The following is a 17,930-nucleotide window of genomic DNA, read 5'->3' as shown; positions in this document are numbered from 1 at the left end:
ACCCCGGTGGACATAAACCCAGCATACGCACACACTCAAACAGAGTGAAATTAGACAACCTCAAGGGACTCGGCCAATCAATACCACTCACGGATCATCAGCACAGGAAGCTGTGATAAAACATTTGAGATCAAGTGTTGTAGATATGGAAGCATACACGCGGTTAGACGTCTCTCTTCCTCTCGGAGGAGAGATGCGCCCTCCTTCCCCTCCCCTTGTCCTGCACAATAATGAAAACAAAAGACATCCTGCAGCAGGGAATCAGAGCGCAGTGCTATTAGAAGCCATGCAATAATTAATTTGCCTATTACCAGAGCCGACTCGTTTATCTTCATAAGATAATGCCATCACTCCCGGTCTCTGGCAGACTCGCATGCGCTCTGTCTTAAACGGCCCTAATTATGTCCCCGCTGCCTATTTTATTGTAGCTGATGGAAAACACACTTAATCTCCACTGTGCAGAATGAGTAAATAGGCCCCAGCCTTGAACAGCAGATATTAGAGATTCCATTAAAGCCCGGTGCTTTTTTATGTGGCTTTTGGTTTGGGTGCCAGAGCACTAAAGAGCTGAGGTAAGGTGTACGCCAATGAGGCAGATAAGTCAAGCTGTCTTTAGCCGTTGCTTTTCCGCGCACGCTTCCAGATATAGACGGAATTTTTAGTGGGGAAAAGGCCTGGTGATATGATTACGGCTAGCGCTCATGTTTGAATTTATGAATGACTTGAAACGATCAGACAGTTTGTAATGTTTTAAATTTAGAAATGGTGTGGATTGTGGTTTGCTGTGGTGGTTTGGGCTGCTAACTGAACCTAGAGGAGGTTTTATTGCTCTGAGGTTACTCTTTCTCAAGAGACTTCATGGAGTTCTCAGTTTCAAGTGTCAACTTTGTCACAGATGTTGCTGTTTTCCTCAGTAGGCATAAAATGAATGAAACTGTTGACAGAATATAGAGCTGTCAAATCTCTGCCTTTTAATCGCAGTAAATATGAGCACTGTTGAGATTTCTTCAGAAACTGTATAAAAGACAAGGATGAGAAGAATGGGGTCTTTTGCTTACAAGAGATAAATAAGAATCTGATTTTGTTTTAGATTTTGTGAAAAAGAATTAAGAATTACTAATGGAAGTGTTATATGTTCCAACTCCATATGGAAAATATACTCTTAAAAATAAAGGTGCTTCAGGATGCCTTAAAGAACTTTTTTTCTAAATGGTTCCATAAAGAACCTTTAACATCTGAAGAACCTTTCAGGTTCACAAAAGGTTCTTTGCGGTGAAAGAAGGTTCTTCAGATTATAAAAAGTTAAGAAAGAGGTGGTTGTTTAAAGAACCTTTTTGCCTGAATGGTAATCTTTGTGGAACCAAAAATGGTTCTTCTATAGCATTGCTGTGAAGAACCTTTTAAAGCACCTTTATTTTTAAAAGTGTAGTGCTCTATAAATGATAGTTGAAGATTCTGTCATGATTTACTCATCCTCTTTTCATTCCGAACCCATGAGACTTTCATGCAGCTTCAAAACAGGTCATTTCTGTCCTTCTTTTGAAAGTTCATGCAACCGAAACTTTGTTGCTTCAAAAAGTTCATAAAGACGTTGTAAAAGTAATCTAATTCTTCATCTCTCAAGCATGTTTAAGCTTATTTTTACCGTATTTTATGTGCTTTATGTATGTGCATTGATTAATGTTTGGATGTGATTTTTTTTAATGAACTTTTTGAAGAATCATAGTTTTGTTGTAATGGACTTTGATGGACTGGTGGTTTCATTGAAATATATTCAGCTGTGTTTTTTTTTTTTTTTAAGAAAAACCTACAAAAGTAGGTTTGGAACACAATGAGCAGAAGTAAATTATGATACATTTGTATGTTGGGATTTATTTTGGAATTTTACTTTGAAAGGGTTCAGATTTGGTAATTAATTGCTCACCCTCATGTCGTTCCAAACCAGTAAGACCTTTGTTCAGTTTTGGAACAAAATGAAGATATTTTTGAGGAAATCCAAGAGCTTTCTGACCCTCCATAGACAGTGACACAACTGACACGTTCAAGGCCCTAAAAGGTAGTAAGGACATAGTAAAAATAGCGGTGCTGCAGACACAGGGCCCGGAGTTTTCATTTCTGGGTGAACTATCCCTTTAAGTCATCATTTATGTATCATTATATTGTTCCAAAGATGACTTATTTCTTCAGTGAAACACAAAAGAACATATTTTTTAAGAACATTCATTCCATGAAGGCATACAATGACCTGATTCTTTGCAGCCTCAAAAAGTAGAAAAGAAACACCATGGAAATATTATAACATTATCCCGTATGACTCATGCACTATATTCTGAAGTCATATGATAGTTTTGTTTGAGGAACTGACCAGAATTTATTCACTAAAAATCATTGTGATTGGTCAGAAGTCATACAAGAATGAATGCCAATTGGGTAGACTTATCCATTTAAGCCAAGAGAGACGTCCCTTTCGTAAATGTAATGTATTTTGCTTTGCCAAGATGCTCACCAAACAAACTGTCTTCGGTCCTGTGGTCCAGCATGTGTTGAGAAGGGTTGAGTGGGATTTAAAAAGGAAGAGAATGTTGACTGTGACCCAACTGAGGACGCAACTGCTACCCTGATCACTCAACAGACCCACAGAAATGGTTTAATGGAAGATAAATGGTTTAATGGAAGATAAAGCCTCCAGAAAGGGGTTTTCACAGTGATGCCACTGAAGAAACATTTGGGTGAAAGAGAATCTTTCAGTGAACAGTTCTTAAAAGAACCATTTTAGTGATCCAAGGAACCTTTTTCCATTATAAAGAACCTTTTGTGTAACGGAAAGTTCCATTAATGGAACCATCGATGCTAAAAAATAGCCTTGATATTTAAGAGTGTAGACTAATACTTTTAAAGACAAATTTTCCAAAAGGGGACTTTCACAGCGATACCATAACAATAGAGGTTCATTTTCGGCATCAATGGTTTCATAGAGAACCTTTAACAGCCATAAAACCTTTCCATTGGACAAAAGGTGCTTTATAGTGGGAAAAGTGTCTTATTGAGTGTACAGTTCTTAAAAGAGTAATTTTTTCCTTCAATAATCTGAAGAGGCTTTTTTCATTATAAAGAACCTTGAGTGCGATGTAAATGTTACATGGATGTTAAAGGTTCCTTCAGTGAACAAAGCTTAAAAGAGCCATTTTTTCTTCACATGAATTAAAAAATCTAAAAGTTGAGTGTGATATAAATGTTCCATGGATGTTAAAGGTTTTTTGTGGAACCATCAACAAAAAATAAAGGTTCTTTATCGGCATTGATGGTTCCATTAAGAACCTTGAACATCCATGGAACCTTTCAAATGCAGAAAAGGTTCTTTATAGTCGAAAAATATTTAGATTTTTAAAATGTTCTTCAAAATGCTTATGTTAAGTACTGTTCACTAAATAATGGTTCTTTGGGGAACCAAAAATGGTCCTTCTATTGCCATTTCTGCAAAAACAACTCTTTGGAACCTTTATTTTTAAGAGTGTAGACTAATATTTTAAAGATAAGGTCTCTAAAAATGTTTTTTTACAGCGATACAACATTCTTAAAAATAAAGATTTGTGGTTGGCATCAATGGTTACATGAAGAACCTTGAACATCCATAAAACCTTTCCATTTGACATTTTATTTTATATATATAGTTGAAAAGGGGTCTTTTGATATATAAAATTGTTCTTCGCACTAAGAAAATAATGGTTCTTTTAAGAACTTTTCACTGAAAGGTTCTTTGAGGAACCAAAAAATTGGTCCTTTAATGGCATCACTGTGAAAACCCTATATTTAAAACATTTATTTTTAAGAGTGAAGAACCTTCAGTGAACAAAGCTTAAAAGAGCCATTTTTTCTTCACATTAATTAATAATCTAGTGTCTCAGTCTAATTTAAACTCACACTGGTGAATTTGGAAGCCAAACTAATTAGAATATAATAATAATAATAACAATTTTATATTATTATTATAGCCATATATTGTAAAACAATTTCAATGTAAAATAAATGAGTAAATAAATTAAACGCGTTTCGCTTTGAAACAAGCAGCGCAAACAGACTTGATGAGAGGATAACGCCATAATTACGCTTAGTTCGTTTGAAGGATGGCACGAAACACAACGTTAAAGACATTTTATGTTAAAATGATTATTATGAATATATTTTCGGTTTATTATGAAACTGTGGCGGGCCGCCACACTCTACTTAATGAATGGGGGTTTTCACAGTGATACCATGGAGGACCGTTATGGGTTCCTCAAAAGACCTTTCAGTAAACAGTTCTTCAAAGAGCCAATTTTTTTCTTCATTTACCTTTACCTTGAGTGTGATATAAATGTTCTGTGCATGTTAAAGGTTTTTTGTGGAACCAAAAAATTTGAAATCTTGTTTGGTTCGGCACATTGATAATTCCATGAAGAATCTTGAACATCCATAGAGCCTTTCAAATGCAGAAAAGGTTCTTTAAAGTCGAAAAATGTTCTTCAAAATGCTTTTGTTTAAGTACTGTTCACTGAAAGGTTCCTTGGGGAACCAAAAATGGTTCTTCTATGGCATCTCTGCAAAAACAACCCTTTAGAACCTTTATTTTTAAGAGTGAATGCCAAAAAGAACCTTGAAAGGCTCTTTTAATTAATAAAATGTTTACACTAGGAAAATATTGGTTCTTTTAAGAACTGCTCACTGAGAGGTTCTTTGAGGAACCAAAAAAATTGGCTCTTCAATGGCATCACTGTGAAAACCCCATATTTTGAAATTTTTTGTTAAGAGTGAAGATCCTTTATTGAACAAAGCGTAAAAGAAGAACATTTTAATAGTGTGATGTAAATTTTCCATGGATGTTAAATGTTCTTTATGGAATCACTGATGCCTGATGCCTTTATTTTTAAGAGTTCACACTGACATACTTTAGTTAGTTCACAGTGGCCCATGCATCCTCACTTCTGTTCAGCATCACACAGACAGCACCTCCCACACAAACAGACACATCTCAAGCTAACCTATTCACGCAAGCAAATATGTTCGGCGCATCGGCCTCCATCCATTGCCCTGACATCACCTGACAGCGAGGAAGATGAAAATTTAATTCATCTTTTCTTCTCGTCACTCTCTACAAGAACACACCTAGACACTCACACAGCCCTTTTCACACACTCGCATGCAGACATTCATCAAAGCATCAAAGGAGCTTTGTGAGACGCGCAGCAGGAGCAGGCCCACACAAAAGGCGCAGGTACAAGAGAGCGAGATTGTGTGTGTTTGATAGGAGAGCTTCGGGTGACAGCCGGTGAGTTGAGAGGTGGGGAAGTGTTGCATCCATTCAGGTAGGCGAGACGCTGCTGTCACTTACGCTTTTGCTGTGCGCTGTGCTTGAGCAGACGTAGAGTCTGTGTGTGGCGGCTTCACTTCCTGCTTTTTGTCTTTTTTGGGAGACAGACTAATGGGATATACGCCAGCAGTGTTTGTGAAATGGGAGTGTAAGCCTTCAGAATCAAACGTTCGCATTCTCAAAACAGTTTTTGTCCTATTTGGTAATCCAAATTGACCCCATTTATTTTCTTAATAAACGTCCCTGATCTGGATGACTCAGGCTGATTCATCAGTGCGTTTTATATTGAAATCTACTTTTTGTCCCTGAAACAACTTTTTGTGAGAAAATAACATGTTTACCCTTTTTACCCTCTTCACTCTCAATCCAGTCAAATCCAGGTCAGGTCCATCTTGCATTACTGCATTATTTCTCACTACAAAAAAGAGTTCCAGGCAAAATCCCATTCAACTTCTCAAATTTATAGCATATTAACCTGGAACTTATATAAATGTATTATTTATATAATATTTGTATATAACTTTTATTTATTTGTATCTAAAAGTATGAATGCAAGATTACCATGCAAACGATTTTATAATGCTTTCAAAAGAAGTGTCTTATGTTTACTAAGGCTGCATTTATTTGACACAAAACTTGTATATTGTGAAATATTATTACGATTTAAAATTATGTTTTCTATTTAAATATATGTTTAAATGTAGTTTATTCTTCTGATTTAAAGCTGAATTTACTGCATCATTACTCCAGTCTTCATTCATAATGTGCTAAAGAAGAACGATATTTGTTCTGCGTTATATTTATCAGTAAGATTTTAAATATATTTTTAAAGAATGCTCATCAAGGCTGAATTTACTTGGCCAAAAAAAAAATTAATATTGTAAAATATTATTACAGTTTAAAATGGTGTTCTATATTTTAAAATATAATTCATTCCTGTGATGCAAAGCTGTAATGGTGCAGAAAATTCTACTTGTGTAACACAGGAATAAATTACATTTTTAAAATATATTCACATAGAAAACAGTTATTTTAAATTGAAATAATATTTCACATTATTACAGTTTTTTCTGTATTTTTCATCAAATAAATGCAGCCTTGATGAGCAGCATTTTTTAAAAACCATTAAAGATGGTTGATCCCAAACTTTTGAGTGGCAGTGTGTATATATGCCATATGTATGATATATATATATATATGTGTGTGTGTGTGTGTGTGTGTGTGTGTGTGTGTGTGTGTGTGTACCTGGTATTCATCACGTTGTGGGGACCAAATGTCCCCACAAGGATAGGAATACCAGTAGATTTTGACCTTGTGGGGACATTTCTCAGGTCCCATGAGGAAACAGGCTTATAAATCATTTTTTTGAGTAAGTAAAAGTGTATACAAACTCCTGTGAGGGCTAGGTTTAGGTGTAGGGTAGGTGTAGGGCGATAGAAAGTATGGTTTGTACAGTATAAAAACCATTACGCCTATGGAATGTCCCCATAAAACATGTAAACCCAACATGCTGTTTATGTAATTTATTCTTGTGATGGCAGAGCTGAATATATATTTTTTTTTGGTGAAATACATGATACATTTGTTTCAGGATACTCTGATAAATTTAAAAGTGTCTATTATTATTATTATCATTATTATTTTAAATCTTTTTAATCTTTTGAATGGTAGTGTATGGTTTTGAGAAAAATATTTTTTGTAAAAAAAAAAAAAAGATGTAATTTGCTATTCTTTGTGGAATGAGTCACTTTTTTAGTTTTTTTTATATATTTTTTTTCATTTTATAAAAAAAAACATTAAATACCCCTGGAACCAAGATACTAAATACCGCTGAAAGTGAGTTTTCAATATATGTCATATGTGAACAATTAAATGTGATGCTTTTACTGTTTAATGTCATCTTTATGAATAGCTTCAGATTTAGATGATATATTGACTTAGATGGTTACCCACTGAATTCATGATTAAATGTTTAAAAGATGAGGCGTGTTGGATAAGTTTGATGAGATTTTCTAGTTTCGTGTTTAGTCCGAGCTCAAATCACTATATGTGAAGGACACTGCAGCAGATTTTTCCCATCAGGGGATACCCGCCAGCATCTCTGAAACCCAACAGCTGAGTAAAGGCGAGTTTTTTCAGGTCCGTCCGTATGTGTCTGTGTTCAAGTGCTCTCACCAGGCCCGAGCGTCACATAATCCAGACGGAGAGCGGAGGTCATCCGACCGTCTGTGAGCCGCTACGGAGAGCTGTGTGTGTAATCCCGGCAGATGTGTGAATACAGCGGGGAGACGGCGGATGTATAATTTGCGCCTGCTGCTTTCGGAGTGAAGCCGTTCCTTCTGGAGTCTCTCGCGCTGATTACTCAATCTCCAAGGGCACCTTGGAAATTCGCCTGTGCAGGCCTGAAGAAAAGACTTTGATTTGATATACCGAGCAGTTTTCCATCACATAGCGACAACGGCTCTGAACATACATGACCTTTGTGCTGGCTTGGCTTCTGAAAGGACTTGTTATTTCCAGTGGCAGTCCATGAGGGCATTTTCCAGACAGGCTCATATGTATATAAATATCAAGTAACTTGTAGGGAGTGTATCATCTTTTTTCCCTTTATATATGGGTCAAAGATGAAAAAGGGTTTAAGCATAAAAACAAATTGTTTTTTGTTTTTCCAAAAAAAAAAAAAAAAAAGTGAAAGGATACTTTGATGCATATAAAGTTCAAAAGAACAGCATTTATTTTAAATTAATTAAAGTGTTATTTTTTAATCTTACCCAACTATTTTAAATGGTAGTGTGCCATGGATTCGAGAAAAATATTAAACAAAAAAAATGTGGTTGCTAGAAATTCAGTTTTGCCATCACAGGAATAAATTACATACAGTGGGTAATGGAAAGTATTCAGACCCCCTTAAATGTTTCACTCTTTGTTATATTGCAGCCATTTGCTGAAATCATTTAAGTTCATTTTTTTTCCTCATTAATGTACACACAGCACCCCATATTGACAGAAAAACACAGAATTGTTGACATTTTTGCAGATTTATTAAAAAAGAAAAACTGAAATATCACATGGTCCTCAGTATTCAGACCCTTTGCTCAGTATTTAGTAGAAGCACCCTTTTGATCTAATACAGCCATGAGTCTTTTTGGGAAAGATGCAACAAGTTTTTCACACCTGGATTTGGGGATCCTCTGCCATTCCTCCTTGCAGATCCTCTCCAGTTCTGTCAGGTTGGATGGTAAACGTTGGTAGAGAGCCATTTTTAGGTCTCTCCAGAGATGCTCAATTGGGTTTAAGTCAGGGCTCTGGCTGGGCCATTCAAGAACAGTCACAGAGTTGTTGTGAAGCCACTCCTTCGTTCTTTTAGCTGTGTGCTTAGGGTCATTGCCTTGTTGGATGGTAAACCTTTGGCCCAGTCTGAGGTCCTGAGCACTCTGGAGAAGGTTTTCGTCCAGGATATCCCTGTACTTGGCCGCTTTCATCTTTTCCTGCAGCTGAAAAACACCCCCACAGCATGATGCTGCCAACACCATGCTTCACTGTTGGGACTGTATTGGACAGGTGCTGAGCAGTGCCTGGTTTTCTCCACACATACCATTTAGAATTAAGGCCAAAAAGTTCTATCTTGGTCTCATCAGACCAGAGAATCTTATTTTCTCTTGGAGTCCTTCAGGTGTTTTTTTAGCAAACTCCATGCGGGTTTTCATGTGTCTTGCACTGAGGAGAGGCTTCCGTCGGGCCACTCTGCCATAAAGCCCCGACTGGTGGAGGGCCGCAGTGATGGTTGACTTTCTACAACTTTCTCCCATCTCTAGACTGCATCTCTGGAGCTCAGCCACAGTGATCTTTGGGTTCTTCTTTACCTCTCTCACCAAGGCTCTTCTCCCCCGATAGCTCAGTTTGGCCAGATGGCCAGCTCTAGGAAGGGTTCTGGTTGTCCCAAACGTCTTCAATTTAAGGATTATGGAGGCCACTGTGCTCTTAGGAACCTTAAGTGCAGTAGAAATTTTTTTGTAACCTTGACCAGATCTGTGCCTTGCCACAATTCTGTCTCTGAGCTCTTCAGGCAGTTCCTTTGACCTCATGATTCTCATTTGCTCTGACATGCACTGTGAGCTGTAAGGTCTTATATAGACAGGTGTGTGGCTTTCCTAATCAAGTCCAATCAGTATAATCAAACACAGCTGGACTCAAATGAAGGTGTAGAACCATCTCAAGGATGATCAGAAGAAATGGACAGCACCTGAGTTAAATATATGAGTGTCACAGCAAAGGGTCTGAATATTTAGGGCCATGTGATATTTCAGTTTCTCTTTTTAATAAATCTGCAAAAATGTCAACAATTCTGTGTTTTTCTGTCAATATGGGGTGCTGTGTGTACATTAATGAGGAAAAAAATGAACTTAAATGATTTCAGCAAATGGCTGCAATATAACAAAGAGTGAAACATTTAAGGGGGTCTGAATACTTTCCGTACCCACTGTATATAGCATGCTTGCTAAATAAAAGTATTATTTTCTCATTAATTATGTTTATGAAAACATGAAAATGCTTAAAATACCGCTGAAAAAGTGGGTGGATACTATTGCATTTTAGTATGTCAGATATCAACAATTAAATGTGATGCGAAGCCTGTTTAATGTCATCTTTATGAATATCTTCAGAATTAGATGACATTTACTTTGATGTTTATCCACTAATGAACCGACTGAATTCATTATTAAATGTTTAAAAGATGAGGCATGTTGGATAAGTTTTATGAGATTTTATAGTTTTTAGATTTTTAAAGACTTTTGAGTTACACTTTGCACTTGTTCATAAGAACTTTAGAATATTAGTATAGTATGTTTTAAATGAATATAGGGCCGTAGGGCTGCCAGAGCTTTTCCCAGCGTCTCAGGCTGCCAGAAACAATCCATTCCTTTTTATTTTTATCAATTTAAACTGAATGTGTCTACTAGCTAAGTTGCTGTGTTAGCAAGTTTAAGGCTTGTCCCGTTTTTTTCCAAAAAAATGCTAAAAATGTCATTACCATTACACAAAAAAATCAATGGTGGATTAAGTACCTAAACGCCACACTTAAGTAAAAGTACAGAAATCTTAACAGAAAATGACTTTGGTAGAAGTTGAAGTCACTGTATAGAATATTACTTGAGTAAAAGTTTTAAAGTATGTGATATTTATTGTTCTTAAGAATGAAAAGTTTTTTTTAAATAATATTAAAAATACTTAAGTATTGAAAGTAAAAGTACAAGTGAATGCAAATAATTATAAAAACAAAATGTTTATAGAGTTTGAGCAGCAAGATTGAGTTCAGTTTTAACACTTTCTATACATTTTTTTTCCCCAAAAATGTTGAATACTGATATTTGAAATGATTTAAAACATGAAAAAACAGTTGAAATGTTAAATTAAATCAGTCACTGTTAAAGAGTGAGTCATTGAGATTCAACTGAGTCATCTGATTCTGGAATGAAGCATTTGACTGTTAATGAGTGCGTCACTGAATCATTCATTCAACCGATTTGTTCAAAAAGCTGATTTATTCAAGAAGGAAAAAACATCCTGTGTTGCTCAGAAACGCACAAGTGCTGTGATAAAATGGCACTCTTCATGTAGTATAGTTAAACTGTATTAAATAATATAAATATAAAATACACACAGATGCATTTTGCAACCTACAATTTAGAATGCCTTGAATGTTGATGATTCTAAATGTGTTTTAATAGATTAAATCACGTAGTGTATGCGTGCACTCTCTCCGTGTGTTTTATGATATACAGTCAAGCCCAAAATTATTCATACCCCTGGCAAATTCTGACTTAAAGTTAATTTTATTCAACCAGCATTTTTTTTTTTTTTTTTTTGACAGCAAATGCCACAGGCTTCTTCCAAAAGATAATAAGACGATGTACAAGAGGCATCATTGTGGAAAAAAATATTTCTCAGCTTTTATTTACATTTGAACAAAAAGTGGCATGTCCAAAATTATTCATACCCTTCTCAATAATCAATAGAAAAGCCTTTATTGGCTATTACAGCAATCAAACACTTCCTATAATTGCTGACCAGCTTTTTGCATGTCTGCACTGGTATTTTTGCCCATTCATCTTTAGCGATGAGCTCCAACTCTTTCAGGTTGGAGGGTCTCCTTGCCATCACCCTGATCTTTAGCTCCCTCCACAGATTCTCAATTGGATTTAAGTCAGGACTCTGGCTGGGCCACTGCAAAACGTTAATGTTTTTGACTGCTAACCATTTCTTCACCACTTTTGCTGTGTTTTGGGTTGTTGTCACGCTGAAATGTCCACTGCCCAAGGTCAAGTTTCTCTGCAGACTGCCTGATGTTGTTGTTGAGAATTTTGATGTATTGCTCCTTGTTTCATGGTGCCGTTTACTGTGATTAGGTTCCCTGGTCCACTGGCTGAAAAACACCCCCAAAACATTAGGTTCCCACCACCATGTTTGACAGTGGGGATGGTGTTCTTAGGGTTGAAGAAATGAAGGCTACATCATTGTGGCCAAACAATTAAATTTTTGTTTCATCTGACCATAAAACAGAAGACCAGAAGTCTTCTTTTTTTGTCCAGATGAGCATTTGCAAAGGCCAAGTGGGCTTTTGTGTGCCTTATCTGGAGAAGTGGTGTCCTCCTTGGTCTGCGTCCGTGGAACCCAGCGGTGTGCAGTGTCCGTTGGACTGTCTGCTTTGAGATGTTGCCACCAGCAGAGCCCAGATTCATCAGGATGGTCTTGGTGGTGATCCTTGGATTCTTTTTTACCTCTCTCACTATCCTCCTGGCCAGCACAGGTGTCACTTTTGGCTTCCAACCAGGTCCTCTGAGATTTTTCACAGTGCAGAACGTCTTGTATTTTTTAATAATACTTTGCACAGTAGCCACTGGAACTTCAAAACATTTAGATATGGTCTTATAACCCTTTCCTGACTTGTGAGCAGCCACAATGCGCAGCCGCAGGTCCTCAGTGAGCTCTTTTTGTCTTAGCCATGACTGTCCACAAACCAACAGCAGAGAGCTTCTGTTTTTCACCTGTTGAGTTGATTAAAACAGCTGTTCCCAATGAATCAGGGTAATTTCCAGTCGAAAAAAAAGCTTGACTGTACTCAATAATGTTGGATCACACATCGTTAAAACAACAAAAAAAAAGTGAAAGTTGACATAAATATAACAACTCAAGTAAAGTATTCATCTAGAAAAACACTTAAGTACTGTAACAAAGTATTATTACGTTGTTGCATTACACCACTGCAAAAAAAAATCTACTGGAAGATTAATCAAGATGAGATCTTTTTTTCAGGACACTACTGGATAAACATTTTGACAATGATAATGTTTGATATTTATAACATGAACAAACAGTGGAGTTAATCTTGACTGTGCGTTCTAAGACATTAGACACTTTCATTTAACAATGATTTATTAGCATGTAAAAGATGTCATATGTGTATTATAATAGGTTTATTAAGAACAAAAAGATGGAGTGACAGTCATCTTTTTTATGTACATCCAGTATAAACACACAGACACACACATACACAAACACACAACTTGTATTTGAAGGGTGAATGCACTCGCATACAAATGTAACACACGCCCTTGTGCTTTGTGCCTCCAAGTAAAATTTAATTGCTTCTTTTCATTCATATCCGCAAGCCTCTTGGACAGGGATGAAGGGTGCCAAAATAAAAAAAATAAAAGCTGCACAAACACATTCTCAGTGACTGTGTTTTACCAGTAGTCGATTATGCATGGAGTCAGTCATGTGAAAAGAGCGTAGCGTCGGAATACCAAACACATTGATAAAGCGGACCCCGAAGGCTTATTGATTAGAGCAGGAGGCCTGTAGTGTCAAATGGGATTTTACAGAACGCAAGACTGCATGCCTCCAAAACAAACTGCCGCTGCACGTCACACTGACTGTATTAGAATGGAGTTCCCTAAAGGCCCAAAAAAGATGCAACATGCAAACTTCCTAAAAAATAAAGATTAAAATAGTGATCGCATGACTTACAGTTTCAAACAGTGCACAAGATTATGAAGTATGAGGAAATGACTGAGAGTTGTTGCTTTGGGGTTATTGAGTTACAAGTTACATAATCTAAAGTAACTGGGAAAACATTTCCTATTATTATCTGTATGAAAACAGTTGTGCTAATCAATATTCGCATGTTTGCAACAAAAGTTCAGATAATGTACTCACCCCCTTGTCATCCAAGATGTTCATGTCTTTCTATCTTCAGGCGTAAAGAAATGGTGTTTTTTTGAGGAAAACATTTCAGGATTTCTCTCCATATAATGGACTTCTATGGTGCCCCCGAGTTTGAACTTACAAAATGCAGTTTAAATGGAGCTTCAAAGGGCTCTAAATGATCCCAGCCGAGGAAGAAGGGTCTTATTTTCACACACAGTTTTATCCAAAGCGACTTACAAATGAATTCTCCAGTTCTCCAGCATGACAGGGGGTACAGACTGGGCCAGAGCCTTTCACCGACAGCCTTTGGGTCAGTGCTGATATACCTGATCGATTAGGGTGAATAATTGGTGGCTCTTATCTTGTCGGAGGCCCAGAGGAGGCGCTGACATATGGGAGGCTATCGGCTGCTGCTCTCTGAACATTGTCTGAGTCCCGGCTGATGAGCTCTACGATAACACTTTGGCAGCCTGCTCAAATAAAAGACCTCCCAGGGAATTTCGTTCACCCTCTTTAAACCATCTTGCATATCTGTGATCACTTTTGAATTTAGCTTGGGTCAGAAATTAACCAGGGCTCAAGGAAAGTGATAAAATGCCACAATATTGATGTGGGGCCAAAATATATCAATCGAATTTTAGATAAGATGATATATTAGTATACATTGTAGTCTAGGTATATTAGGTTATGGGTTTAGTGGCTCAGCGGACACAGTACACTGTAAAAAATGCTTTTCTTACTTAGATTTTTTGTCTTGTTTCTAGCAAAAATATCTAAAACATTTTTAAATCAAGAAGGATTTTCTAGACAAGTAAAAAAAATATTAAGTGAGTTTTTCCTCATAAAAAGCTAAATAATCTGCCAATGGGGTAAGCAAAAAAAATCTTATTTCAAACTGAAAACAAGATTTTATTTTTTACCCCATTGGCAGATTATTTTGCTTGTTTCAAGCAAAAACACACTTAATTTTGACTTGTTTTTTTTCTGAAAACAAGGCAATAATTTGTACTCGTCTAGAAAATCCTTCTTGATATAAGAATTGTAGATATTTTGGCTGGAAAAATCTAAGTAAGAAAAGCATTTTTTGCAGTGTATCGGCCTGTAGCGATATCTGTATTCATGTCTCAGATATAATTTAAATGGGTCATGACGTGTTTTTTTTTAACAAATTATTTTAATATGTTATTTACAATGTTAATAAGTAATTCAGTTTTTTGCCTATATATATATATATTTGTGAGAAAAAATATCTTTTTTTCAACGTTTATTTTGATCCTCTGTCTGAAACTACCTGTTTTTAGGGACGTGTCAGTAATCAACCACTGTTATGATTGGATAATGTCATTGCATAGGAAACATCAAAGCCCTGTTTTGCATGTAATTGTTTTGAAAAAAAAAATTCCAGACAAAACATTGTGAAACCATTTACTTACCGTTTGTGATGCAGCTGCAGTCAGATCTCTTTCAACAAATGTTTCTTTGTGAATGAGGACACTGTGCCTCATTTACAAAACAACATGCTCCGAAGTCTGAACAATACTCTGAAACGATCCGGGATGCCATTAAAAATAAACTATCCAGTTATTCCTTATGTTGAGATCCTTCTGATATCTGTACAAAGACACGAACGAGCTGTTCAAACCGAATGCGTCAAAGCGAACATTCTTTCACTCCATTTGTCCTGTCGATGAGTGACTCAAGCATGGATTGTGTCAGATAGCAAACATGTGTCTGTATACTCTTTATCCAGTTTAGACAAGATAGCGGCTGATGATTGTAATTTCGATTTGCTTTTGACCCGATACGACACTCACATTCAGCTTGTGTGAAGAGAAGATGACTATTTGTCGATGCCTTGCTGTGGAGGCAGTGTTTATGCAAATGTCTGTGCCCGCGTGATATCATCTTAAACCTCAGATCCAAACGAGCTGTTTTGGAGTCAGATTAAATAAATCCTTTGATTAAAATGAGGAGGATGTTTTTTATTTATGAAACTTGCAGGATGTGTTAATGATACAAAGACATCTTACATGCCAAAAGATCAAGGCACATTTGATTTCTCATAAAACATCATTCATGTTGTATATACTGTATATCTCACTTTTCATGAACCCAAGGACAATGCATAAACATTTCAATAACCCTGAGTAAACAGATGCGTTTTCAATTGCGTTCTGAAGGTGGATGAGATACAGTTTCACTGAGATGCTGGGGGAGGGATTTCCAGGATATAATGTAAGGGTCAAGACACTGAAAGACTGTCCATTCATTCACTCTCAGAAAAAAATTTACAAAAGCTGTCACTGGGTCGGTAACCTTATTTGTCCCTAAAGGGCGCATATTAGTACCTTAAAGATATAGTTCACCCAAAAATGAAAATTCTGTCATTAATTACTCACCCTCATGTCGTTCCAAACCCGTAAGACCTTCATTCATCTTGAAAACACAAATTAAGATATTTTTGATGAAATTCGAGAGCTTTCTCACCCTGCATAAGACAGCAACACAACTACCTCATTCAAGGCACAGAAAGATAGTAAGGACATTGTTAAAATAGTCCATGTGACATCAGTGGTTCAACCACACTGCAAAAAATGATTGTATTCCTTAGTGTTTTTGTCTAGTTTTCTAGTATAAATATCTAAAAATTCTTAAATCAGGATGCATTTACTTAACCACTAAAATGACTTAAGATATTATGTCTTGTTTTCTGAAAAAAAGTTAGTTTTTGCTTAAAATTAATTATTTTCTTGCCCCATTGGCAGATATTTTTGCTTGTTTTGAGCATTTTTTTTTTCCAGAAAACAAAACATAATGTCTTAAGTCATTTTACTTGTCAAGTAAATGTCATTTATTCAAGAATTTATATAAAAAAAACTGATTCAATACTTTTTAGATATTTATACTAGAAAACAAAACATGCTAAGGAAGAAAATCATATTTTGCAGTGCATAATTTTATGAAGCTATGTAATTTTTTTTTCAGGATTCTCTGTTGAGAAAGTTCAAAAGAAACAATATTTGCAGCAGAAATATTCTATAACACATGTATTTACTGTCACTTTTGACAAATTTAATGCTTAAAAGTATTTATTTCTTTAACAACTACTGATGTTTTCAAAGTAATGCATTACATATATCAGTAATGAAGCAGTAGAATAACAATATGGTGTAAATTAAAAAAATATATAATATTTTTTTCTGTAATGATTCTGAAAATTCAGCTTTGCATAACAGGAATAAATTACATTTTAAAACCTATTCAAATAGAATACAGTTCTTTTTAAATTGTAATAATATTTAAAATTATCACTGCTTTTTTCTTTTTTTATGTGTAACACTTGAGAATAGGGACAAATTTTCACAATTATAGCTAATTTTATCGATGTCCTTACTACCTTTCTGGGCCTTGAACATGTCAGTTGTTGCTGTCTATGAAGGGTCAGAAAGCTCTTGGATTTCATAAAAATATCTTTATTTGTGTTCCATAGATGAACAAAGGTCTTAAGGGTTTGGAACGACATGAGGGTGCACTGTAAAAAGTGTTCACCAGTTTCAACTTAAAAACTTTTTACCAGCTGCCTTAAAATGTTAAGTTAAATCAACTTAAGTCATTTCAACTAAAAAGTTAAATCAACTCATTTTATTGTAATAAGTTAAAATGACTTGTAGTTTTAAGCTGATTTAACTTAAAAATTTAAGGCAGCTGCTGAACGTTTTTAAGTTGAATCTGGTGAAAACTTTTTACAGTGTGAGTAATTAATGACAGAATTTAAATTATTAGGTGAACTAATCCTTTAAAGGTACATATTACTACCTAAAGTATACATATTAGTACCTAAATGGTACATTTTAGTGCCTTTTGAAAAGTCAACGCCGCAATGACAGCTTTTATACCTTTTTTCAGAGAGTGTTGCTAAACTGTCTCCGGAAGGCCTAAAAGTAGAAACAGGAGAATGAGGATGAATCAGATCAGCTACATATTGTGGTGCAAAACCATGAACGGCTTAAAAATGCTAATTATAATTCTTGTACTGAGTGCGATAAGCAACCAGGAGACAGAGTAGGAGTGATATGTGTGTGTGTTTGCATTATTAATAACTTCAGAAACTTAAGACTATTATGTGTGATGCTCCCTGCATAATAATGCTTCATAATACTTTACACTATAGAGAAGAAATTCAAAAGTAATATGAAATGTACAAAGTATAGTATTGTTGATGCAAATGGTGACTTGTCAAATGCCAAAGTCTACATGTATGTATGTTTTATCAATCCATCTGGACGCAGATGCAGTGAGTGAAATGTGTGTGTTTGTGTGTTGCAGTTTAATTTTGTGGGCCGGATCTTGGGCCCGCGGGGGCTCACAGCCAAAC

The 17,930-nt window shown here is 35.9% G+C and overlaps 1 protein-coding gene across 1 annotated transcript in view; it reads left to right on the top strand.

The window, feature by feature from the left end:
* Positions 1-17,930, top strand: part of LOC141325945 (protein quaking-B-like) — a 193,714-nt gene that overhangs the window by 71,154 nt on the left and 104,630 nt on the right. The window contains exon 3 of the mRNA XM_073834664.1: positions 7,376-7,571. Coding sequence (XP_073690765.1) covers positions 7,376-7,571 — 196 coding nt within the window. The remainder of the gene's footprint in view (positions 1-7,375; positions 7,572-17,930) is intronic.

Source organism: Garra rufa, chromosome 2, assembly GCF_049309525.1.
Source record: "Garra rufa chromosome 2, GarRuf1.0, whole genome shotgun sequence".
NCBI classification, from domain to species: domain Eukaryota; kingdom Metazoa; phylum Chordata; class Actinopteri; order Cypriniformes; family Cyprinidae; genus Garra; species Garra rufa.
Note: the sequence above shows the minus strand (reverse complement) of the source record. Positions and strands in the feature narration are given on the sequence as shown.